Raw genomic sequence first — 20,192 nt, forward strand, 5'->3', positions numbered from 1 at the left:
CAGAGGGAACAGCTTATTTGTAATTCTTAAAGCAATAGAGAGTGTTCCTTTTGAGAAATTAAAAAAAGACTAATGCAGTTGTAGTACAAGTTGAAAAAGGAGAACGGAATATGAGGTAGACAAGAACTTCAGTGTGTTTGAAAGTCAGTGTCGAGATGTTGGTCTTATTTAAGGGAAGTTATTAAAGAGTTTTAAGAAGGGGTGGGCCAGACTTCAGAGAATATAATCAGAGTTGTATTTTTTAATAACTTTTTATTTTGAAATAGTTTAAGACTCACAAGAATTTGCAAAAAGAGTATGGAGGGTATTCATGTACATTTCCCCAGTTTTCCCCAGTGATACTATGTTACATAACCATAGTACAGTGTAAAAACTCAGAAATTTCTCTTTGTACAATGTTATTAACTCAAGTATGGACTTATTTGGATTTCACAGTTTTCACATGGAGACTTTTGCATTTTGTTTTTGTTTTTAAAATTCACGATAATGTGTAGAAAGGACGGGAAGGGATTAAGTACGGATGCAAGGGGCCAATTTGGATATTAAGAAGTCTCTAAATCAATTCTGAAATGGAGATGATAGATGAAGATACCTTAAACTAAAAATGGCATGGATATGACTAGAAGTGGATAGATTCAAGAAAAATTTAAGAGGTAGACCTGATCAGTGGGGTCTTGGTGACTGGTTATGGAGTGTGAGGGAGAGGATGATGTCAAGATAACCTCCAGACTTCTATTTTGAGCAACTGGGTGGATGGTGATGTTAGTGGTTAAGGTTCAGAGGTCTAGAGGAGAAGCAGGTTTGTTCAGAATGAAGAGGCATTCAATGTGACCATGATGAGTTTGAGGTACCTGTGTAGGCAAGAAGACTTTCAGTTGGAGCTCTAGATATAGATTTAGGGATTGTCAGCATATAGATAGTAGTTTTAGCAAGTTTATCTGTGGATAATATGTTAAGTTAAAAGAGAGTGAAAGAAAAGGCTTAGAATAGAGCCCCAGGAACTATATATGTTAAATGGGTTGACAAGAAGGAGAAGCTAGTAAGGAGGCTGAGAGGAAACAACAGAGTCAGGATCTAAGAGGGACTGGGGGGAGGGAAGAGGGAGACAGGGGAATGGGGAGGGAGATGGAGAGCGGGAGAGGAAGGAGGAGGTGGGAGAGGGGACAGGAAATGGAAAGAAACAGGAGAGATAAGGAAAATTAGTAGACTGATATTATATATATAAGCAAAGGAAAAACAGTGTTTCAGAGAATAAAATATCCTGGTAACCTCTGTCTGTTTGCTTTGACTCCATGCAAAGTCATAATTGAGAAGTTTCTTGTTCTCTGTGTGTGCAATTGTTTTATTTTTAAAGTTTGGTATTTACAGTTTTGTAAACTTACCTTCAAAATAAAGGGTCACATTGTTTCTGTCCTCTAAAATGTTATTTTGGATGGATAATACTTGAATATGCCATATTTTGTTAATTAATTTTTCCTTAAAGTGAACAGAAACTTTAAAACTGGGCAGAAAAAAATTGGGAAACTATGTATAAAAGTTTAGGTTGAACAAAATCTAAAGTATTTTTACATGTGGACAGGTAATTAAAATGTATTTCACATGCTGTGTCATGTATATGACAGTACATACCTCGACACCTGGCCCAGGCTTTGGGTTAGATACTGGGTATCTTTAAAAAAATCTTCTCAATTGACTCTGATGCCCCAGTGTGGGTAGAGAAGATTGGAACTTAGTACTCTGACAATCTTAATGGAAACCTTATTGGTACTACTATAATAAGGAAGGGCATGCTAAATAAGTTTTTCTGAAAGAAAAGTAGCAGCAGGTAAAGAAATAGAAGACAAGAAATTTGGAGTTCACCCATTGAATTGGGAAGTATGCCTCAAAGGGGATTCAATGTTGGAATTAGTGAGGCAAAGTTTTGATTCATAGTAGATTTATGCTATGACAAGATGAGGCATGAGTTAAGAATAACATGCTGAAATAACATCTCCTAAGACCATTTGATATTAGATGGGGAGTAAAGGTTATACCAAATAAAGAAAGAGGTAACTGAAGGCTAACACTTTAGTTAAAGAAATGATACAAGAAAATGTTGGTAATTAAATGTAGTAATAAGAAATGCATTTGGATTTTGCTAGAACTATGATGGGGGACCATAATAAAGAGGATAAGAAAACTATATGCCAAATTTAGTATAAGTTAGCAATGGAACATCTGGTTCCATGAATTTAGGCAGAACTCCATGTTGCATGAACTGAGTATGGACAAACAGGTAGCTGAGAATGTCATCATTTCCCAAAAAAGGAGATTAATTATAATTTAAAAAAAATACTATTTACTTATGTATTTACTCCCTACCATGTTGTCAAGAGAATTTAAAGTAGCTAAGAAGCTGGGTTTAATGGCTAAAATTATCCATGAAAGTAAAGAATACATAATAAACATCATACTAACTTCAAGAGTCCAGTGTGAAATGAGGTATTCATTTTACTAATCATGGAGGAAGCTTTTTTCCCCTCAATAGAACTTGAAAATACTGTACTATATTTGGTACAGAAATCTGAATGACCCTCGTGGTGTAGTCATTTCTCTGAATGGTGTCATTTACAATACAATACTCGGCTTAGGAAGTAAATGAAGGGGAGGGTAATGAGGCTTATACAATGTTGAGTGAGTCAACCTATTATTAATATTGAGTCACTTTCAAGTTCTCTGTTGCCCCTTTCTGCTTACCGGTTTTTTACCTGCAGTAACTTGGTATGAGAATCAAATCTGTTAAACAAGTTTCTTGTATGGATCATCCTCTCAGGTTGCTAATGTTGTCTTTCCTCCACTCGAAGGAACCCTTCTCACTCCAAAGATGGCAGTCGCATTTTGATTGCCAGTTGCTCTGATAAGTGAGGAGGAATCCAGGCTCTTAAGATATTCAGATATTCACATTGTTTTAAACAGATAATGTGGCCTTCTCTCCGTATTGCCTTACCACAATAAACTTGGCAGACTTTAGTACATATCTATTTTGTATGTGTGGTATATGTGTATCGTGTATGGTTTTTTAAATGTGGAGGATGACAGTAAGTCTTATTGGCTTTCTTTTGAGTAATTATTCGTATGTTTTCAAGCAAATTTCAGTTGCTGTGATACTCTTATGCTTAATATAATCTGAGTAATAAAGTCATAGTAAAGATATTTTTAAATGAGTTTTTTTAATGGCACAAAGAAGAACAGTGCTTACTGTTGCTGGACTAAGGCACAACATTAATTTATAATAAATAATTAAACCATATCAGAGATGGAAAGACCAATGATTTAACACTAATCATATTGGAAAACACAACTCTGGTGGGAATCGAAAGGAAAAGATAGGTGTTCCTTCTTGAAATGCTTCCTTCTCGTCACCTCCCTGATCTATACTTTCCTATTTCTGGCATTTCTCAGTCTCTTTTGTGAGGGCCTCTCCCTGGATCCTCCCCTAGGTTGGTTTCATTGCCTGTAACTTTTCAAAGCCTAAGCCATCTCAGTCTATACCACCAATATCTATTCAGTTGCTTAAACTGGAAACCTATGACTGCTCCATTTCCCTCATCTCCACATCTAATCTCCCAGTAAGTCCTAGAGCTTCTAGTTGCAAAATACACTTTCAATTTATTCACACTTCTGTCCATACCTACTGTCACTCTCCTAAACTAGGCCAGTATTATGTCTTTCTAGAAAATAGTATAATAGCATCTTTTCTGAGCTTTCCTTCCCCTCTCCTTCCACCTGCAGTTGCCCCAGTTCATTCACTGAAATCCTGATTCTTTTTTTAAAAAACATAAATAAGACCATGTCACTATCCTCATTTTACCCTGTTGGTAGCTTTCCATTTCACTAAGAATCCAGTTCTTTCCCACTGTCTGTATGACCCTGCCTCAATGAGCCCCAGCTCATGTCTCCAAATTCATCTCCAGCCATCCTGTCTCTTATCAGAAGGCTCTAGCTCACAGGGGCTTCCTTTTGCAAACATGAATCTGAAAACATTTTGTTCCATTTGCTTCAAGTGTCTCTCTCATCAATCTCCTATGAGGTGGCTCATCTTATCCTTAAATCTCAGCCTACATATTACATTTTCAGACAGGTCTTTATTTCAGATCCCAAATAGGTCTTCTGGTACACCCGGAACAGCGTGGCCTTAGAAAAGGGCTATGGGGTGGAAGTAGAATGATACATCAACCATTTTACTAATGAGCATGACTGATTGTTCCTGGATGTTTTTATTGGGAGGATAAGGTGAGATAATATGTACAAAAGCACCGCAATTTAAAATCCTCAAAAGACTTTCTCCTAGGCCGCTCTCCTTGTACCTAGACTCTACCCACCAGCAATGGTAGAGTGTCATCATGGATTACTTCCCCCTCTTTACATTCCTTCATCCTTTTCCCTGCTCTCGTCATTCATTCCAGAGAGTGACAAAAATGCAGAAACATGAAAAGGCAGTGTGTAGAGTGCTTGTTCTACAATCCCTGCCTCTTTAATAGCACCTTCACATCTGTGGGTAGGTCATAACCCAACCACTCCATGAAAGAGTCCCCTGAACTTCTGGAAACCACTGCCCCAGGAATATTCTGGAATGACTACCTCCTGTCCTCCCTCTGCATCTCTCTCTCTCTCTTTTTTTTTTTTTACAGTGAAAAAGTTTTGTATTTAGAATTAGCCAGCTGGACTCAGTTTAGATGATCCCAATTTTTTGGCACCATCCACAGCATCATAGTCGTCAGGAGCCAGTGGAACCTGTGCCTTTTTCTCTCCATCAGGCCTGATGGGGTGTTGACCTTGGCCACGTCAATGTCATAGAGCTTCTTCAGAGCCTATTTGATCTGGTGCTTGTTGGCCTCGACATCCACAATGAACACACGTGTGTTGTCTTCTATCTTCTTCATGGCTGACTCGGTAGTTACGAGGAATATGATGATGGCATAGTGGTCAAACTTGTTTTTCGTGGGGGCGCTCTTCCAAGGATATTTAGGCTGCCTTCGGAGCCGCAGTGACTTGGGCCTTTGGAGCTGCAGTGACTTGGGCCTTTGGAAGGTGAGTGACGTCCGGATCTTCTTTTTTTGTGGCTGTGGACGACTTTCAGGACTGCTTTCTTTGCCTTCAAAGCCTTTGCTTTGGCTTCAGCTTTGGGAGGGGCAGGGGCTTCCTTCTTCGCTTTTGGCGCCATCTTCGTGAAAAGGGTTTCCACGACCCGTTCCCCTCTGCATCTTTTTGTTCCATCTAGAAACCTCAGGGAGAAGAGCCAATGTCTTGGGCTGCTTCTGCCTGAACTCGCCTTGGATTCTAAGACCTCACCTTTACTCAGTACTCCATAACCTCAGCAACGGACTCCCCTCCCCTCTATAGCCTGTCTCTGACGTTGGGAACCTCAGCATGGCAAAGCCTTTACGTTCCCCCTTTGACTGGCTGGAGGCATTCGGACAGTGTTAGATTATGTCCCAGCAAATGTGTTATTTGCAATTCAACTAAATTTCATGTTATAAACCCCGTGTCTTCTGCATGTATTTATTATACTCATCTCCTTGGCTTCATGGCCTGCCTAAACTTCTTTATGGCTTCTCTGTTTCTGTTTGTCCTTCTCTCACTGTTGGTTGTGAACTTATTTCACAACGGATCCATTTTTAGAAGTGATTTTTCAGATTTGTAGGTACGGCTTACTTCATAAATACTGTACTTGTGTCAGCAGCAACTCTAGGTCACTTTTTAAATCATTTTGTGGATAATTATAGTTGTGGTATGAACTCATAAATCACTATAGCTTGTATTTATCTGCAGTGGCTGAATTTGAACCTAGAATTTTTGTGTTAGAAAAATGATAAATATTAACTCTTTGTCACTGAAAGAGGACAAATCTTTAAAGGACAGCATGGTACAAGGAGATAAATAGTGGATTCAAGTTATAAAATCATATTTATCTTCCTCCTTCCCTTCCACCCTTTTTTCCTACCCTCTCAGTCTTTTTCAGTAAAAATTTTTTTAAGTTTATTTTTTTAATTTATTGGGGTGACAATTGTTAGTAAAATTACATAGATTTCAGGTGTACAATTCTGTATTACATCATCTATAAATCCCATTGTGTGTTCACCACCCAGAGTCAGTTCTCCTTCCATCACCATATATTTGATCCCCCTTACCCTCTTCTCCCACCCCCCTCCCCCCTTACCCTCTGGTAACCACTAAACTATTGTCTGTGTCTATGAGTTTCTGTTTCTCATTTGTTTGTCTTGTTCTTTTATTGTTTTTGGCTTATATACCACATATCAGTGAAATCACATGGTTCTCTGCTTTTTCTGTCGGATCTTGAGAGTGTAATGCTTTTTCAGTAAAAATTTAAGGTAGCTAACTCTTTAGATTATAATGCATAAACCGATATACTAGCATGTTTTGTTAAGTTTATAGATCCTACATATTATATTTCTACTGTAATAATGTAGAAACCATTTAATGGTTAGCATCTTATATTCAGAATTCTTTGAAATATATCTATATTATAGGTCATTAATTACATTAATTACAAAATGGTGACATTTCGCAGTTTTTGTTGGGATATTCTATTTTTTATCTTACAAGCACAATGAGAGTTTCCTTTTTATTTTGAATTCAAATACAGATATTACCTAAATTGACAGTAAATTTTTGTACACTTTGAACATTAGAATGGTTGAAGGTATGAAGAGAGAGAGACACAGAGAATATGAATATGTATCTGAAAAGCATTTATTTCAGTTTGACAGTCACCAGACCTGAGTTCTACTCCAATCTCTAACAAACTTGGCAGGCCTCTAACCCCTTGTGCCTCTGTTTTCTTAACTGTCAAATAGGGATAATAGTAACATCTGTTCTGCCTGCCGCACAGGTTTGTGGCAATAGTAGAATGGAATATTCGATGTGGATTTGGCTTGAAAGCATGAAAGGGTCTGTTCAGATGAAAGATCATATTTTTTGAAACGTGGCTTTTTTAGTTTTGCAGAATTAGAGATAGGTGAGAAGAACATCTGCTTTCGGATTTTTTAATTGGGGTACTATCTTCAAATTACCAGTACAATTTAGCATGGTGGGCTTAGAAGTCGAGCAATTTAGTAGAGCGTGGCTTAGAAGTCAAATGGACTTATCTTTTTGAATCCTGACTCTACCTGTCATGTACTGGTTGCACAACACTGGATAGGCTATACTCATATAACTGCTCTGAGTTTCAGTTCTACCCTGGCAAACATAGCAAGTCATTGTGAGACTTAAATGAGGTAAGGGTCTTCGTTGGGGAACATTGAGTAACAACTTAGCAAATACCAGTAGTAGTGGTACTGCTACTACTGCTACTACTGCTACTACCGCTACTATTACTATGATGATGACTCATGTTGTCATTATTGGTTTATTTTTCACTTTGGTTATGAAGCCTGGAAACCAGAGAGCTCTTACAGCTAGGAGCATGATTGTTTGGTTTTAATTATTTTAGTTACTGAACAGTTTTCTCAATATATATGCCATCTCCCTTCAGGCAGACACAGTGTCAAATGTGTTACAGCCTAATGTAAACCAAGCTGTTTGGAGATGGAATTGAACCAAGATCATCAAAGTAAATGATCTACCTCCTAGGACCTGCATGTCACTATAACGAGGTTCTAATTTTCTGGAAGCATCACCGGAGGAAAGAATGAATGATCCAAGTCATAATTTTCAGCCAAATGAAAGTATACACATTTTTATTTTTTGGTGGTGGCGGTGGCAGGGGCGGTGGTGATTGGTGGAAACATGTTGTTTTCCTGATGCTGAATTCAAACAAATGTAAGGTAATTTATCCCAAAGATCAAATATGAGAAGCATCTGAACAACAGAATTTTTCTAAAATGATTTATTGATGATCAATTTTAAAATCAAGCTATTACAATAATTGAAATGACAATGCATAACACATGGTGATGAAACACATGGTTTTCAAAGGACAACGCAAAATATCATGGTACCAAGTCCACCCTGGGCATCATGGGTACCATAGGCAGGATCACCCTGGGTGGTGAGGAACTTAATGGGTGCTCACAGTGTGATCATGTTGACCTTGATGGAAACAAGTGAATTCTAGGAGAACTCAATTGTTTGCGTATTTTGAAAGTTAAAAAATTGCTTCAAAATATTGTATTGCGATATGCCAAATGTTTTCTTTCCAATCATTGCTCTATTTTGCAGTTTAAATATCTAAGCTTCAAAAATAGTATTAATTCATAATCAGGCCACATGGTTTTTACCTTCTGTAATGTAATAAGTATGGTCTTATTTATTCTCATGAAAACCACTTTACAGCACATGTCTGAAACGCCACAGTTCTACTTCTATGATATGAAAGAGGAGCTTATAGGATAAGAGTTTTATCTGTGCTCTATTGGAGACTGCCTTACTTTAAGTTAGGCTCGCTAGTTGAAGTAGTTGTAAAAGGGATCTCTGGAACACTGAATGACTTGAGTAGTTGACAGGGAAACCTCAGTACTGACCTTTGGATATTAATGAAAGCCTACAAAGAACATTAATTTTCTTTTTCTTTAATTAATATAAGTCTGTGCCATCTGTTAACATCTAACTAGTGATTTTGAGAGCTACTTAACATTGGTCCTAGTCATTGAGAATAAGGTGAACATATTAGTTCAAAACGAGAAGCCTTAAAGGATATTTGAGTAAACAAATGTTTTATGGGTTAGCATCTTCTACTTGCCCCGATCATTGTTTTTCATCAGAATTATAATATCTAAATTTCATTCAGATGCTCATTTATGTTAGAATTACATAAAAAGTTAGGAGGAAAATGGCAATTGAAAATTATTTGATGCATGTAATATATGAAAGATCGATATCATTAGTCACCTAAGAACTATGTCACTGTCATATATTTTGGCCTCGTGATTTCCATGTTTTGTATCAAATACTGATTCTAGACATGGATGATGCAAATAGATTTGATTTCTTTTGACTGTTTTTGCTATGATTTTATTAGCTATGGTAGTTGATTGATGTGAAAATACAGTCTGAAACTTGGTAAAAACTGATTTTCAGTTTTGAGGAAATATCTAAATTGGCCAATAGCTTTGTGGGATTAAATTTTATCTTTGAAAAATGTGGGCTGATTGATATTTCTTAGCTCTGCCAGCTTATGCCTACCTACAGAGATCATTCAGGAAAGCTGTTAGACAAGAAATAATACCCACTGTTTGAGCAGAATCTTAGCAGTTGGGGCAGTGAGAGGATTACTCCAAGAGTTTTTCTTGCCTATAGGTTGTTAATCAAATATGTCCTAGTAGATAGGTAGAGTTAACCTGCTTCAATAACTCCTGGAATTAGAAACTCTTTTTTTCTTAATTATTTTTTTCAGTTACAGTCGACATTCAATGTTATATTAGTTTCATGTAGACAATGGTTAGACATTTATGTAATTTATGCATTAATCCCCCCAATTAGTCTAGTACCCACCTGGCACAATACATAGATGTTGCAACATTACTGACTACGTTCTCTATGGTGTACTTTATATCCCCATGACTATTTTGTAACTACCAATTTGTATTTCCTGAAATGATTTCATTTGAGGTAAAGAGCTCTGCACTATCAATGGGGGTTTGGACTTCTGCATTGCCAACTGCAGAGACTATATTGTAGATCAAGGTGACCTCAAAATTGTATTGACTGCTTTTCCTGTCATTTGAACCTAAAACTAATCATTGAGAGCTAAAGAGATTTAGTGAGAGGTTGTGTGTTTTTTTTTCCCCCAGTTGATTATAGAAGTTTTCTACTTTAGCTGATTTTTATTAGTAGTAATAATTGAATAGCTCTGACTATTTTTTAAAGTACCTGGAAGTCTTTGTCAAATGAAGGGCTCACATGTTAACTTTCACATTTCTGGGCATGGCCATTTGAGTCATATCTACTGCCTGGCGTGTGTTCCAGGGAAACTAATCTAAAGAGAGGAGTACTTTACAGCCTCTGGAGATGGCTTGACATAGAGATGAGACCTTATTCTCTCCTAATATGTAAAAGTTGCCTGAGAGACCAAGTAAACGTAAGATTTATGAAAAAGTTCCAAAGAGTTTCACATATCAAATTCCTTATTAACATGATACTAACTTATGCTTTTAGTATGCATTAATTGTTGAAATGCATGACAGAAAACTTCTATGAACTCAGTAACATTTAAATATAAGTTTATATTATTTATTCTTTATGTCTGATATATTACCTGTAAATCATACCTCCTGTTAGAGTCCTTCACTGGATTCCTAACACTTTAGAATAAAATAAAACTCTTATCACAGCCCTCACGGCCCTGTGAGACCTGACTCCTGCCTACCTTTGTGATCTCACTCTCCTGTCCCTTTCCTTCTCACTCACTCTGTGTGTCAGCCACACAGGTCTGATTTCTGATCCTTGAACAGATCAAGATCATCTCAACCTCTGGACCTTTGCATGTGTCTTTTCTTTTACCTAGAATGCTCTTCTCCATGATCTTTGCATGGCTGGATCCTGCTGTCATCAGTTCTCAGCTCAGAGAAGCTTCCTGACCACCAGATCTGAAATGGCCTTGGCTGCTCTTCGAAATAACACGAGTGCTATGTAGATATTGCTAGCCAACTCTATGATAACCACAACATAGAATATCGTTTTATGAATGTTGAGAAAACTAATGAAACTCTGTTTATTATTAGTGAATAATACTGGCTCGCTTGCTAGAGAAGTAGTACATACTTACATTAGAATGTCCCATTTTTACCTAAGATTGTGTAGAAGACAATTTCCATCAAATATTCTTTTTTTTTTTTTTCTGTTCAGGAACTTTCTCTGCAATAAGCAAATGAAGAAGTGGACTTTCCAATTCATTTTCTTAAAACTGAAAGTTTGGAAGAACTGTTGCTAATCCTGGCATTAAATTATCTGGGGATATTATACCACTTAATGAAATTTTTGAGGAAGGAAAAGATCATCATGTTGGTTACAGCATTTATAAATTAAGCCACACTAAATTCTCAGGGTGTTAGAAAAATAATCTAAATCCAGTGATGTGCTGGAGCCAACTCATATAGCTCATTAGAACGGCTTGTTAGACTTTCAGGAATTTTACAAGTAGGTTGGCTTAGCATTAGTAGCTTGAAATTGACTGTGGTGGGAGTATTTATACCATGGAAATTGGCAAAGACTACAAACCATGGCTTCCCTCCCCCCCACCCTCTACCGAGAGCTAGTTTACCCCCACACTATTATATATAACCAATATTTCAGAGACTGACAATGTGATGAGGAAAATCAATAGGGCTAGCATGAACTAAGCAAGTGACTGTTATGGATGTTTGGATTTAAAAAGCCACAAATTTGGGGCGTGGAAAAATAAAAAAGCGTTTTAAAAAGTAGATTATTTGTTCACGGAAGCAGATAGGAAGGATCAAAAAACAAGATCTTTGTATTTTTCTTCTTAGACCGCCCAGGTCAGGCTGCTGCTTATTCCTTGCAAAATGTTGTTAAAGTATATACTCTCAGAACAGATAACCACCTTCTGGAACTTGTGTTAGCAGCTTTCCCCAGCTTCCATACTGATAACACAGCTCAAATGATCACACATGTAGCATCATATTTTAGTTACAGTGAGTGTTTTAGACTGTTTCTTCAGGAAAAGATAAAAGATTCAAAGAAGAGTTACGTGGGGGCTTTGATTGATTATAATGTATAATGTTGGAGCAAGTGGAGACTGATGAGAGTTGACCTAAGGTTTCAAGCCCTTGATTGGAAAGGACTTAAGGGAACATTACACAAAGAGGCAAAGCTTTAAGTATAACTCACTGACAAGAACATCTTTGAGTTATACTGCACAGAGGTGCAAGATTTCTATCTTGCAGTCAAGGCAGAGATGGATTCTTTGTGACATTTCAGAGGCAACCATTATTGGACAATACCTGTATGCAGGCATAAATGATATAACATAGGTCCTCTATTTCTCAGTGTTTTAAAGTGACACAAAAGCACACATGAAAGCCTCCAGTTTGTTTCTTCAGAGACATGAGATCAGATGTCCTCCACTTAACATGAAACTTGAGAAGCAAGAGCATCCTTAAATTCCCGTCTTCCCCCTCCCCACTCCCACACTTTCCATAACCACTTGACAATGTGGATGATTCTAAGGGATGACTGTGTTAGGCCTCATTGTCTCATCATTTTGATGTCTTCGTAAAATAGGTTAATAGTACTGTTTATGAGTAGAGAGAAAGTGGTTTTCTTCAATCTTCTTTGGACTGAACTAATTATTTTCTTGGAAGAGAGCTTTATTTCTAATCTTGTGGCATTTCTAGGGCTTAGATTTTTAATGGAGCACTATTAATATTTCCCAAAGGATAAGATACCATCTGTAGCTAAACATGCTGGGATTCTGGGATTGATAACATCCAGTCTTTGTTATATTAGAAAATATGAACCCGTTGTAGGCCACATTCTCTGACCCCAGCAAAATAAAGGAATTTTTAGTAAAGGGAATATTATCAATTTGATTAAAATTAATTTCCTGAAGATCAAATAAGTCCTGGTATTTGGGAAAGTAATCCTAGAACAATAGAGCTCAGAAGTCACTTAAAGTGCTACTGGTATTCTTGAGAGCAGGAATTGTGAAGTTAATTAAGAAAGGAGAGCTCATAAAATCATAGATGGGGACAAAGTTTTACATCTTGTGTTGAAGAGTCAAGAGAAACAACTCTTTCCCTCAGGAGACATAAAGTTTTGGCAAGCCCGATTAAAAAAAAAAAAAGAAAAGAAAAAGAAAAAACATGCAAAAAAAGTGTAAAATGAAATAGCCCTGTCAAACTAAACTAAAAGTTTCACAAACAGACTTTTTAAATAGAGCCTATTCTGAAGTCCTTAACCACTAGCCATTCGTCACCATCTCTTTATTAGGTGAAAATTCCTGCTGTTAGTATTTAAACACAGGCCATATGGAAGAGAATCTGTTTAAAAGAGTAATACTGAATATACAAATAACAGTCAACCAGTATTAAATGAGTAATAGATTATTATTTTTCTTTTTCTTCATAGCACACTTTTCATAAACTACCTTTAAAATGAAAGGTTTTCAGTATAAAATAGCATTCCCATTGTAGACAATTTTATAAATGGAGGAGAGTAGAAAGAATAATAATGTAATTCTGTCACCAAAGGCAACTGGTGCCAGCATTTTATTTCCGTCTGATATTGTTGCAAGTTTTAATGGTATATTATAGTCCTTCCTTTCCTCTTACTGCTGCTGCAATTAATACTACTACTACCTTTGCCACCCACCATTTACTGAAAGTAACATTATATTTTCACCGTTTTTTTCATATAATTCTGTAAAGTTGGTAATTTTTAAAATGCCATTTTACAAATGATAAAACGGAAATTCAGAAAAGTAAGACAACCTGCCCAAGGTTTAATAGGTGGCACGGTTTGGATTGGGTCCCGGATACATCTAATAACTTCAAAGACTATTTTCTTTATATTTCATCACACACATACTTTCTTAATCTACAAGTAATTCTGTGCCCTGCTTTTTCACTTAAAAAATAGTGTGATAATTACTCCATACTATTTTTTTCATAAATGTAATTTTAATTGCGTTACGCCAGTCCTTTTTAAGAATAGTTTTTATAGTGATGACTTTTCAATTGTTTTCATTTTTTTTTAATTTATTGGGGTGATGATTGTTAGTAAAATTACATGTTTTCATTTTTATGTAGAACTTTTCATTACGTAAAACCAATTTTTTATAAAACATAATGTATATACAATAGAGTATTACTCAGCCCTAAAGAAGAATGAAATCTTACCATTTGCAATGATATGGATGGACCTAGAGAACATTATGCTAAGTGAAATAAGTCAGACAGAGAAAGACAAACCATATGATCTCACTTATAAGTATGTGGAATTTAAAGAATAGTATAAATGAGCAAACGAATCAGAAACACTTTCAGAGATATAGAGAAAAAACTGAGGAATGCTAGATGGGAGGGGGGTGGGGCTGAGGGAGAAGGTGAGGGGATTAGAAAGCCCAAATTCGTAACCACAGGATTGCCATAGGGATACAAAAGACAGTTTGGGGAATATAATCAATAATGTTGTAAAGATTTTGTAGGGTATCCGATGGACATTTGTCTTACTAGGGAGACCACTTCATAGACAGGGTAGATGCCTGACCATTGCAATGTACACCTGAAGCTGAATATCATCTATATGAATATAATGAATGTCATCTATAATTATATATTTATATATATATATATATATATATATATATATAGTCACAAGATGTGGAGAACAGCATAAGGAATTGAGTCAATGGAATTGTAACAGCTATATACGATGTCAGAGGGGTAGTAGATTGGGGGAGGAGGGTTATCACTTTGTGAGGGATGTAAATAAGTTAACTATTACATCATTTTGAACACCTGAAAATAATAAAGAAACAACAACAATAAAACATAATGTGTGAAGGCTAATACAGTTAGACTGAGGTCTAGATGAAAAGCCACCCAAAAATGGCAGTGCTAATGCTTTAGTCAGTATTTACAACTGCAAGTCATTTCCCTGAAAGTCACTTGCTAAGTAAATGTGGACAAAGCTCGTAGTCAAATGCTTTTGAAGTTAAGACTTTTAATATACAATCCCAAATGCATTGCTTCCTCTCTATGTAGCTAAGGTCTTTGCTTTCATCTTATCCAGTTTCTGACTTCTCTGACAGTACTCTGATTGTGTTCCTCCTGACAAAATACATTTTGGTTTCTGTTCGCTTTGATTTTTATATCCTTAGGAAGTCATTTGGAGCTTATTATCCCAGTGAATCAAATTATCACCATCTTTTAAGTTCTGCAAAACTTTCCTGTTAACCACTGAATCCCAATTATAGAATTTGTAAATATCTTTCACACTGACTACATGTTTAATCCCTTGTCTAAATCATGTTGTGTTTGAAATATCTTGTTCAGTGCAGACTTATCTTCCTTATTACCTCAATTTTAGTTGATGAAGAAATAAATATTCTCTACAGAAGGATGAGGTATGGATAAATAACTGTCAAATTTCTACCAGTTGTTTCAAACAGCAAATTAGAAATCCAATTCTTACCATTTTTTTTAATCCAAAAAATTTCTTGAGCACCCATACTATAACCAGTATCGTGGTAGACACTGGGCAAACAGTAGAGAAAAAAATTAAAAATGATCTCTCCCTTCATGAAGCATACAGTCTAGGAGAGGCATAATACATCCTGATGTCCTTTTATAATATATAAACATAATAATAATAGTGTTCTATAACATTTTGTATTTCATTCAGATTTATTCTTAAAGTGAGTTTCAAACTTCAATTTAAAGTATTTGTCCATTGGTTTCTTCATAATCTTTGTGGTTGAAAAACAGTCTAAAACAAATATGGAATTCTGTGATTTTGCTTGTTTGTTTGTTTGTCACATATGCATTAAATGATACTTTACTAAGGAAAGTTTCTCAGTGCCTTTCCTGTGGCCATGGAATTGCTTTGTTCTCAGGTCTTTCAGAGAATTATCGGATTCCTAACAAGAAAATGCATTTGTAATGTGCTGGAACACTGTTTGGCTCTGCTAAACCTCACACACTGTGAAAGCACTTGTCAGCTGTGCCAGTAAATCTTCCTCTCTTGCACTAGGTCCAAGGATCTCATAAAGGAAGCCATCCTTGACAATGACTTTATGAAGAACTTGGAGCTGTCACAGATCCAGGAGATTGTGGATTGTATGTACCCAGTGGAGTATGGGAAAGACAGTTGCATCATCAAAGAAGGAGATGTCGGATCACTGGTGTATGTCATGGAAGGTATGGCTTATAACCCTGATCTTTTGACATTCAAATATTCCCTTTTATCTTATTAGCCTGCATACAGATGACACGCGACAATTCCATTTTTACCTTTTTTGTTGAGAAACAGTTTGAAAAGAGGTGGAACACTACTTAGATACTAATTGTCTGAAGTGCTTGTGTTTAGAATATTAATATGAAAATCTCGTATTTTTTCAGACATCAGGCAAGTATGATAATGTGGAAGAAAGCTATTTACTGCACTGAGTAAGACCGTACAATGTCAGATCACGGAGCAACCGCACAAAGCTTTAGTGGAAGCTCAGGTCTATTGGAAGTATTTTTGGTCAGATAATCAGTGTCTTCAACTCTAGCTTTAACTTGCAGTATATGACTACATTTTCTGCTATGATGCTTCCATTAAAAGAGAATGTTTTCAGTGTTTTATATGTGTATGATAGAGGCAAATTATAAAGGTTGGATTGCATAGTAGCTGCCTAATTAATAAGTGATAGCTTGTTTCAATAAATCTTGGACAAACTAAGATAGAAACTGCTTTGAAAAAAACCGGCATGCATTGTGTATATATATTTTATGCTTAGGTAAATTTTCATAATGTGTATTGCTAACTTGGAATTTATAATGGTGCGTTTTCCTTTCCTGGGAAGAAAGAAACATGAAATAATGAATGTTGATTAGTGTTAAAGTCACTAAAATGACCATAATCTTATAAATTGATGCTACTCTGACTCCAAGCTGTAATTCTAACCAGTTCAATGTAACTTGGCTGATCTTGTGCTAATATCCTTATATCAAAATAATTAAAAAACAAAACAAAACCCTGTCCTTTAAATATTTATAAGTGTTAATTGAGGAAATGTTTCATTTTTTAATTAGTTTTTTTATCAACACATTCAATCTTCTCAAAATTTAGATAGCAATGTTCTTGATATAGATGGATTCTTTTCCATCTGTGAATATTAATATTTATAAAGGGTAGCAACTAGAACAACAGTGGATAATAGGATAGAGAAGATCTTTCACACACTTGCTTATTATCAAGACATTCAGAAAAACACCCAGGGAGTTTACATGGAAATTCAGTCCAATTTTTCCTGTCTCTCTTCAGTTAAATGAAGTTTTCTTCATAAAAGACTTGTCTTACATGTGCCTTAAGTGATTTTTATTTTAGCCTGGGCAGTGTCCCAAGTATTATTGCATACCTAAATGCCAAAGTTTCTCATCATTTTAACAAAAGATAATAGTCATATGGTAAGACTTTACTAATTAAGATGACTGGGGGAAATCACCTGGAGGCAGTGTAAATATATTATCATGTATTTTCAAGCAAAATGATTTGTGTGACTCTCAGATACTTAAAATTGCTGGCTAGTAGAAGTTTCAGGTTCAAGTTTTGATCAGAATTGTTTGGTATTAGTTTAAGTCAGCTGAGTAAGTAGATTAAGTAGCTAAGGCTGTTCACGTTTTAATTATGTCTTCAAATGCCTCTTACAAAATACTTGAATACAGTTTATTTTCTTAGATGAATAGACATTGGCCTTAATTATGATATAACATTTAATATCCCCACACTCTTGTCCTTCCCCCCTTTTTTATGGTAAAAATAAACTTCACTCTACTGTCATCCAAAATAAAAAAATTCTGATTTACTTATTCAGAATTGGTGACGTGAATAAAACTTCTTCTTTGGGAACCTTATCTGATATTTGCATATTGAAAAATGTCTAATTCGTACCCATTAACATGGCTGATTTGCTTAGAGATACTGGTTTTGAGCATTTTCTGTAATCCTCATGGAAGCAGATACATTACATTTTTTACATCGTGGAAGCACATAGATTACGTTTTATTTTCTAAAAATGACAAGTGTGTGTTTAGTGTTCTTTGATCATTGACTATTTTAAGTTAAACTTTTAAATAAAATTGTGATTTTTTTTTTCATGAGGTGCTTGTTAATGATAATAGCTTTTATTAAGTACTTACATATGCCAGGTACTGTTTAATCACTTTATACGGATTAAAATTTTAATCCTCATAACAACCTTAAGAGGTAGGTATTATATTAGCTACATGTTAATAGATGAAACACTGATGTGTGGATGTGTTAGATAACTTGGCCAAGAGCATACAAACAGTATGTGATGGTGAAAATCTTGCCTATCTGGCTCCTGGGTTCCCACACCTAGTGTCTGCTCAGTGTTAACTTTGAAAGTATATAGATTAGAAATATTGTCACTACATATTTATTATCCCAGTTTTGGGAACTTATATAAGATGCTCAGCATTAAACCATAAGATTAAAATATAGTTTTGTTATTTGCAAGAAAACAATGGAAGTTGAATGGCAATAATTCAAAAAGAAAATAATCTAAACTTTTCCTATGAATACCTGTTAGGCCTTTCTGGACATTGAACTACCTACTGTCCTTTCTATAGATCGTCTCACATCCATTCCTCTCCTCTTATTAGTCCTTTTTTCTTATTGAAAAATGTCTGTGATTTGGCTTAATCTTGGTCCACCTCTGTGACCTTATTGTTCAGGACTAAACTCTGCCGTGTACCTTCAAGTCCCTATTTTTTTAAGTCTACAGTCAATAGCATTGATTTTGTTTTTCTCACAGGCTTAAAAAAATTAAAGAAGGAACAACTCTTTCAGCTCAACACACAATGATGACTTGAATAGGACTCTTGTAAGCTTACGTTAAGTGATTATTCACATCAACTTTCAGGTACTAGCCTTATGATGCTGTTAATTGCACTGAGATTTCACTTTTGTCTCTGAAAACTGGTCATCCACTTCCTTTTCCAGTGAGTTGGACGATACCAGGTCTACCTGTTATGCTGATGTCCGCCACTGTTTATTCTTCAACATGGATATGCATTATACTAGCCACCATTAATAGTAAACTTACACAAATTCATACTTCGTTTCTATAACCCCTGACCCCCAACATATTTTTCGTGTCTTTATATAATTAATGATATACTGAAAGCTGACATTCAAAGGAGGATTTTACATAAAATTGAACATTAGTGATGAATGCCTCACCACGTCAGTTGGCATTCAAAACACTACTTGAGAGTATGAAGAGATGGAATTCATTTTCATATAAATTAGCCCTCTCAATAGATGTAACATGAGAAACAGACCGTTTTGTTCTCCCATATAAAGTGTTGCATTATGGCCTTATGAGTTTTTCATGTTAATCTGAGAGCTGTCTTTAGAATAGTTGAGAAACCAATGCACTTTAAGTTATTTTTGCAGTTCCTTTACAAGATCAGACTTATAATGTTAATGTTAAAGAGAAAACTTATGTATTGTTCACATGAAAACAAAGCAAAGCAAACATCTATTTGTACAAAATTATCATAAAGAAAATCTGGAAGTATTAGGTGTGAATATTAAAATATATTTCAGTTTTGGAGTCAATGGCAAAGACAGGGAACTGAGATTTAGAAGGCATTTGGAGTATCATTTGTTTTGGAGTGTCAAGCGTCAAAGAATACTTTAATATACTTGAGCAAGTCTAGGAAGCATAACACATATTTTTAAAAATTGACATTGTTTCATGTATAGATAGAAAAGTTCGGAGGAAAGGATAACTGTTTAAATGCTGAAACCGTGTCACAGGAAAAGGGAATTATTATTCATGAACCTAGATGGCCAAAGAAGAAGTGCAAGTTATAGGGAAGTAGACTCTAGAATTAATATTCCAAAAGTGAAATGAGCATCCTGATGTGATGGCAGGAACCCTATCGCAGGAGGCATTCCAGCAGTGACTACACAGCATCTACATGAAAAAACTTTGGGTGGGTGAAGGAGGGATTGATTCCTTGTAGCTGAATTATAACACACCTTCCAACCCTTCCCCAAACTCCACGATTCTGTCTGTGAGTCCATGAATGAATATCCTGAATTAGCTTATGAGAACCCAGTGTTCCAAAGGTTGCCACTTGAAAAACTACCCCTACGTGCAATGTGCATGTTTACTTTTGAAAGTTTTCGTATTTTATATTATATAAATCTAACAATAGTGCATGCATTCTTCTGCTACTAAATTTTTGCTGTTTAATATTATCTTCAGTATACAACCCAGTTTATGTATCCTTTCTACTATTGGTTATCTTTGGATTCTTTTGCTCCTGATTACTAATGAGATTGAGCATCTTTTTGTATGTTTATGAGCTGTTTGTGTTTCTTCTGTAAGGTGTCTGTGGTAGTCTTCCACCCATTTTTCTGTCGGTTGATTGGTTGACTTTACACATTTTGGAGCTTAATCCTTGTCAATTACATGTATAGCAAATATCTTC

At 35.7% G+C, this 20,192-nt stretch overlaps 1 protein-coding gene across 3 annotated transcripts in view; it reads left to right on the forward strand.

The window, feature by feature from the left end:
- Nucleotides 1-20,192, forward strand: part of PRKG1 (protein kinase cGMP-dependent 1) — a 1,130,349-nt gene that overhangs the window by 134,554 nt on the left and 975,603 nt on the right. For all 3 annotated transcript variants that reach the window (XM_019738600.2, XM_019738591.2, XM_019738608.2), the window contains exon 2: nucleotides 15,712-15,878. In XM_019738600.2, coding sequence (XP_019594159.1) covers nucleotides 15,712-15,878 — 167 coding nt within the window. The remainder of the gene's footprint in view (nucleotides 1-15,711; nucleotides 15,879-20,192) is intronic.

The sequence above is a fragment of the Rhinolophus sinicus genome, linkage group LG07 (genome assembly GCF_036562045.2).
Source record: "Rhinolophus sinicus isolate RSC01 linkage group LG07, ASM3656204v1, whole genome shotgun sequence".
In the NCBI taxonomy this organism is placed as follows: Eukaryota; Metazoa; Chordata; class Mammalia; order Chiroptera; family Rhinolophidae; genus Rhinolophus; species Rhinolophus sinicus.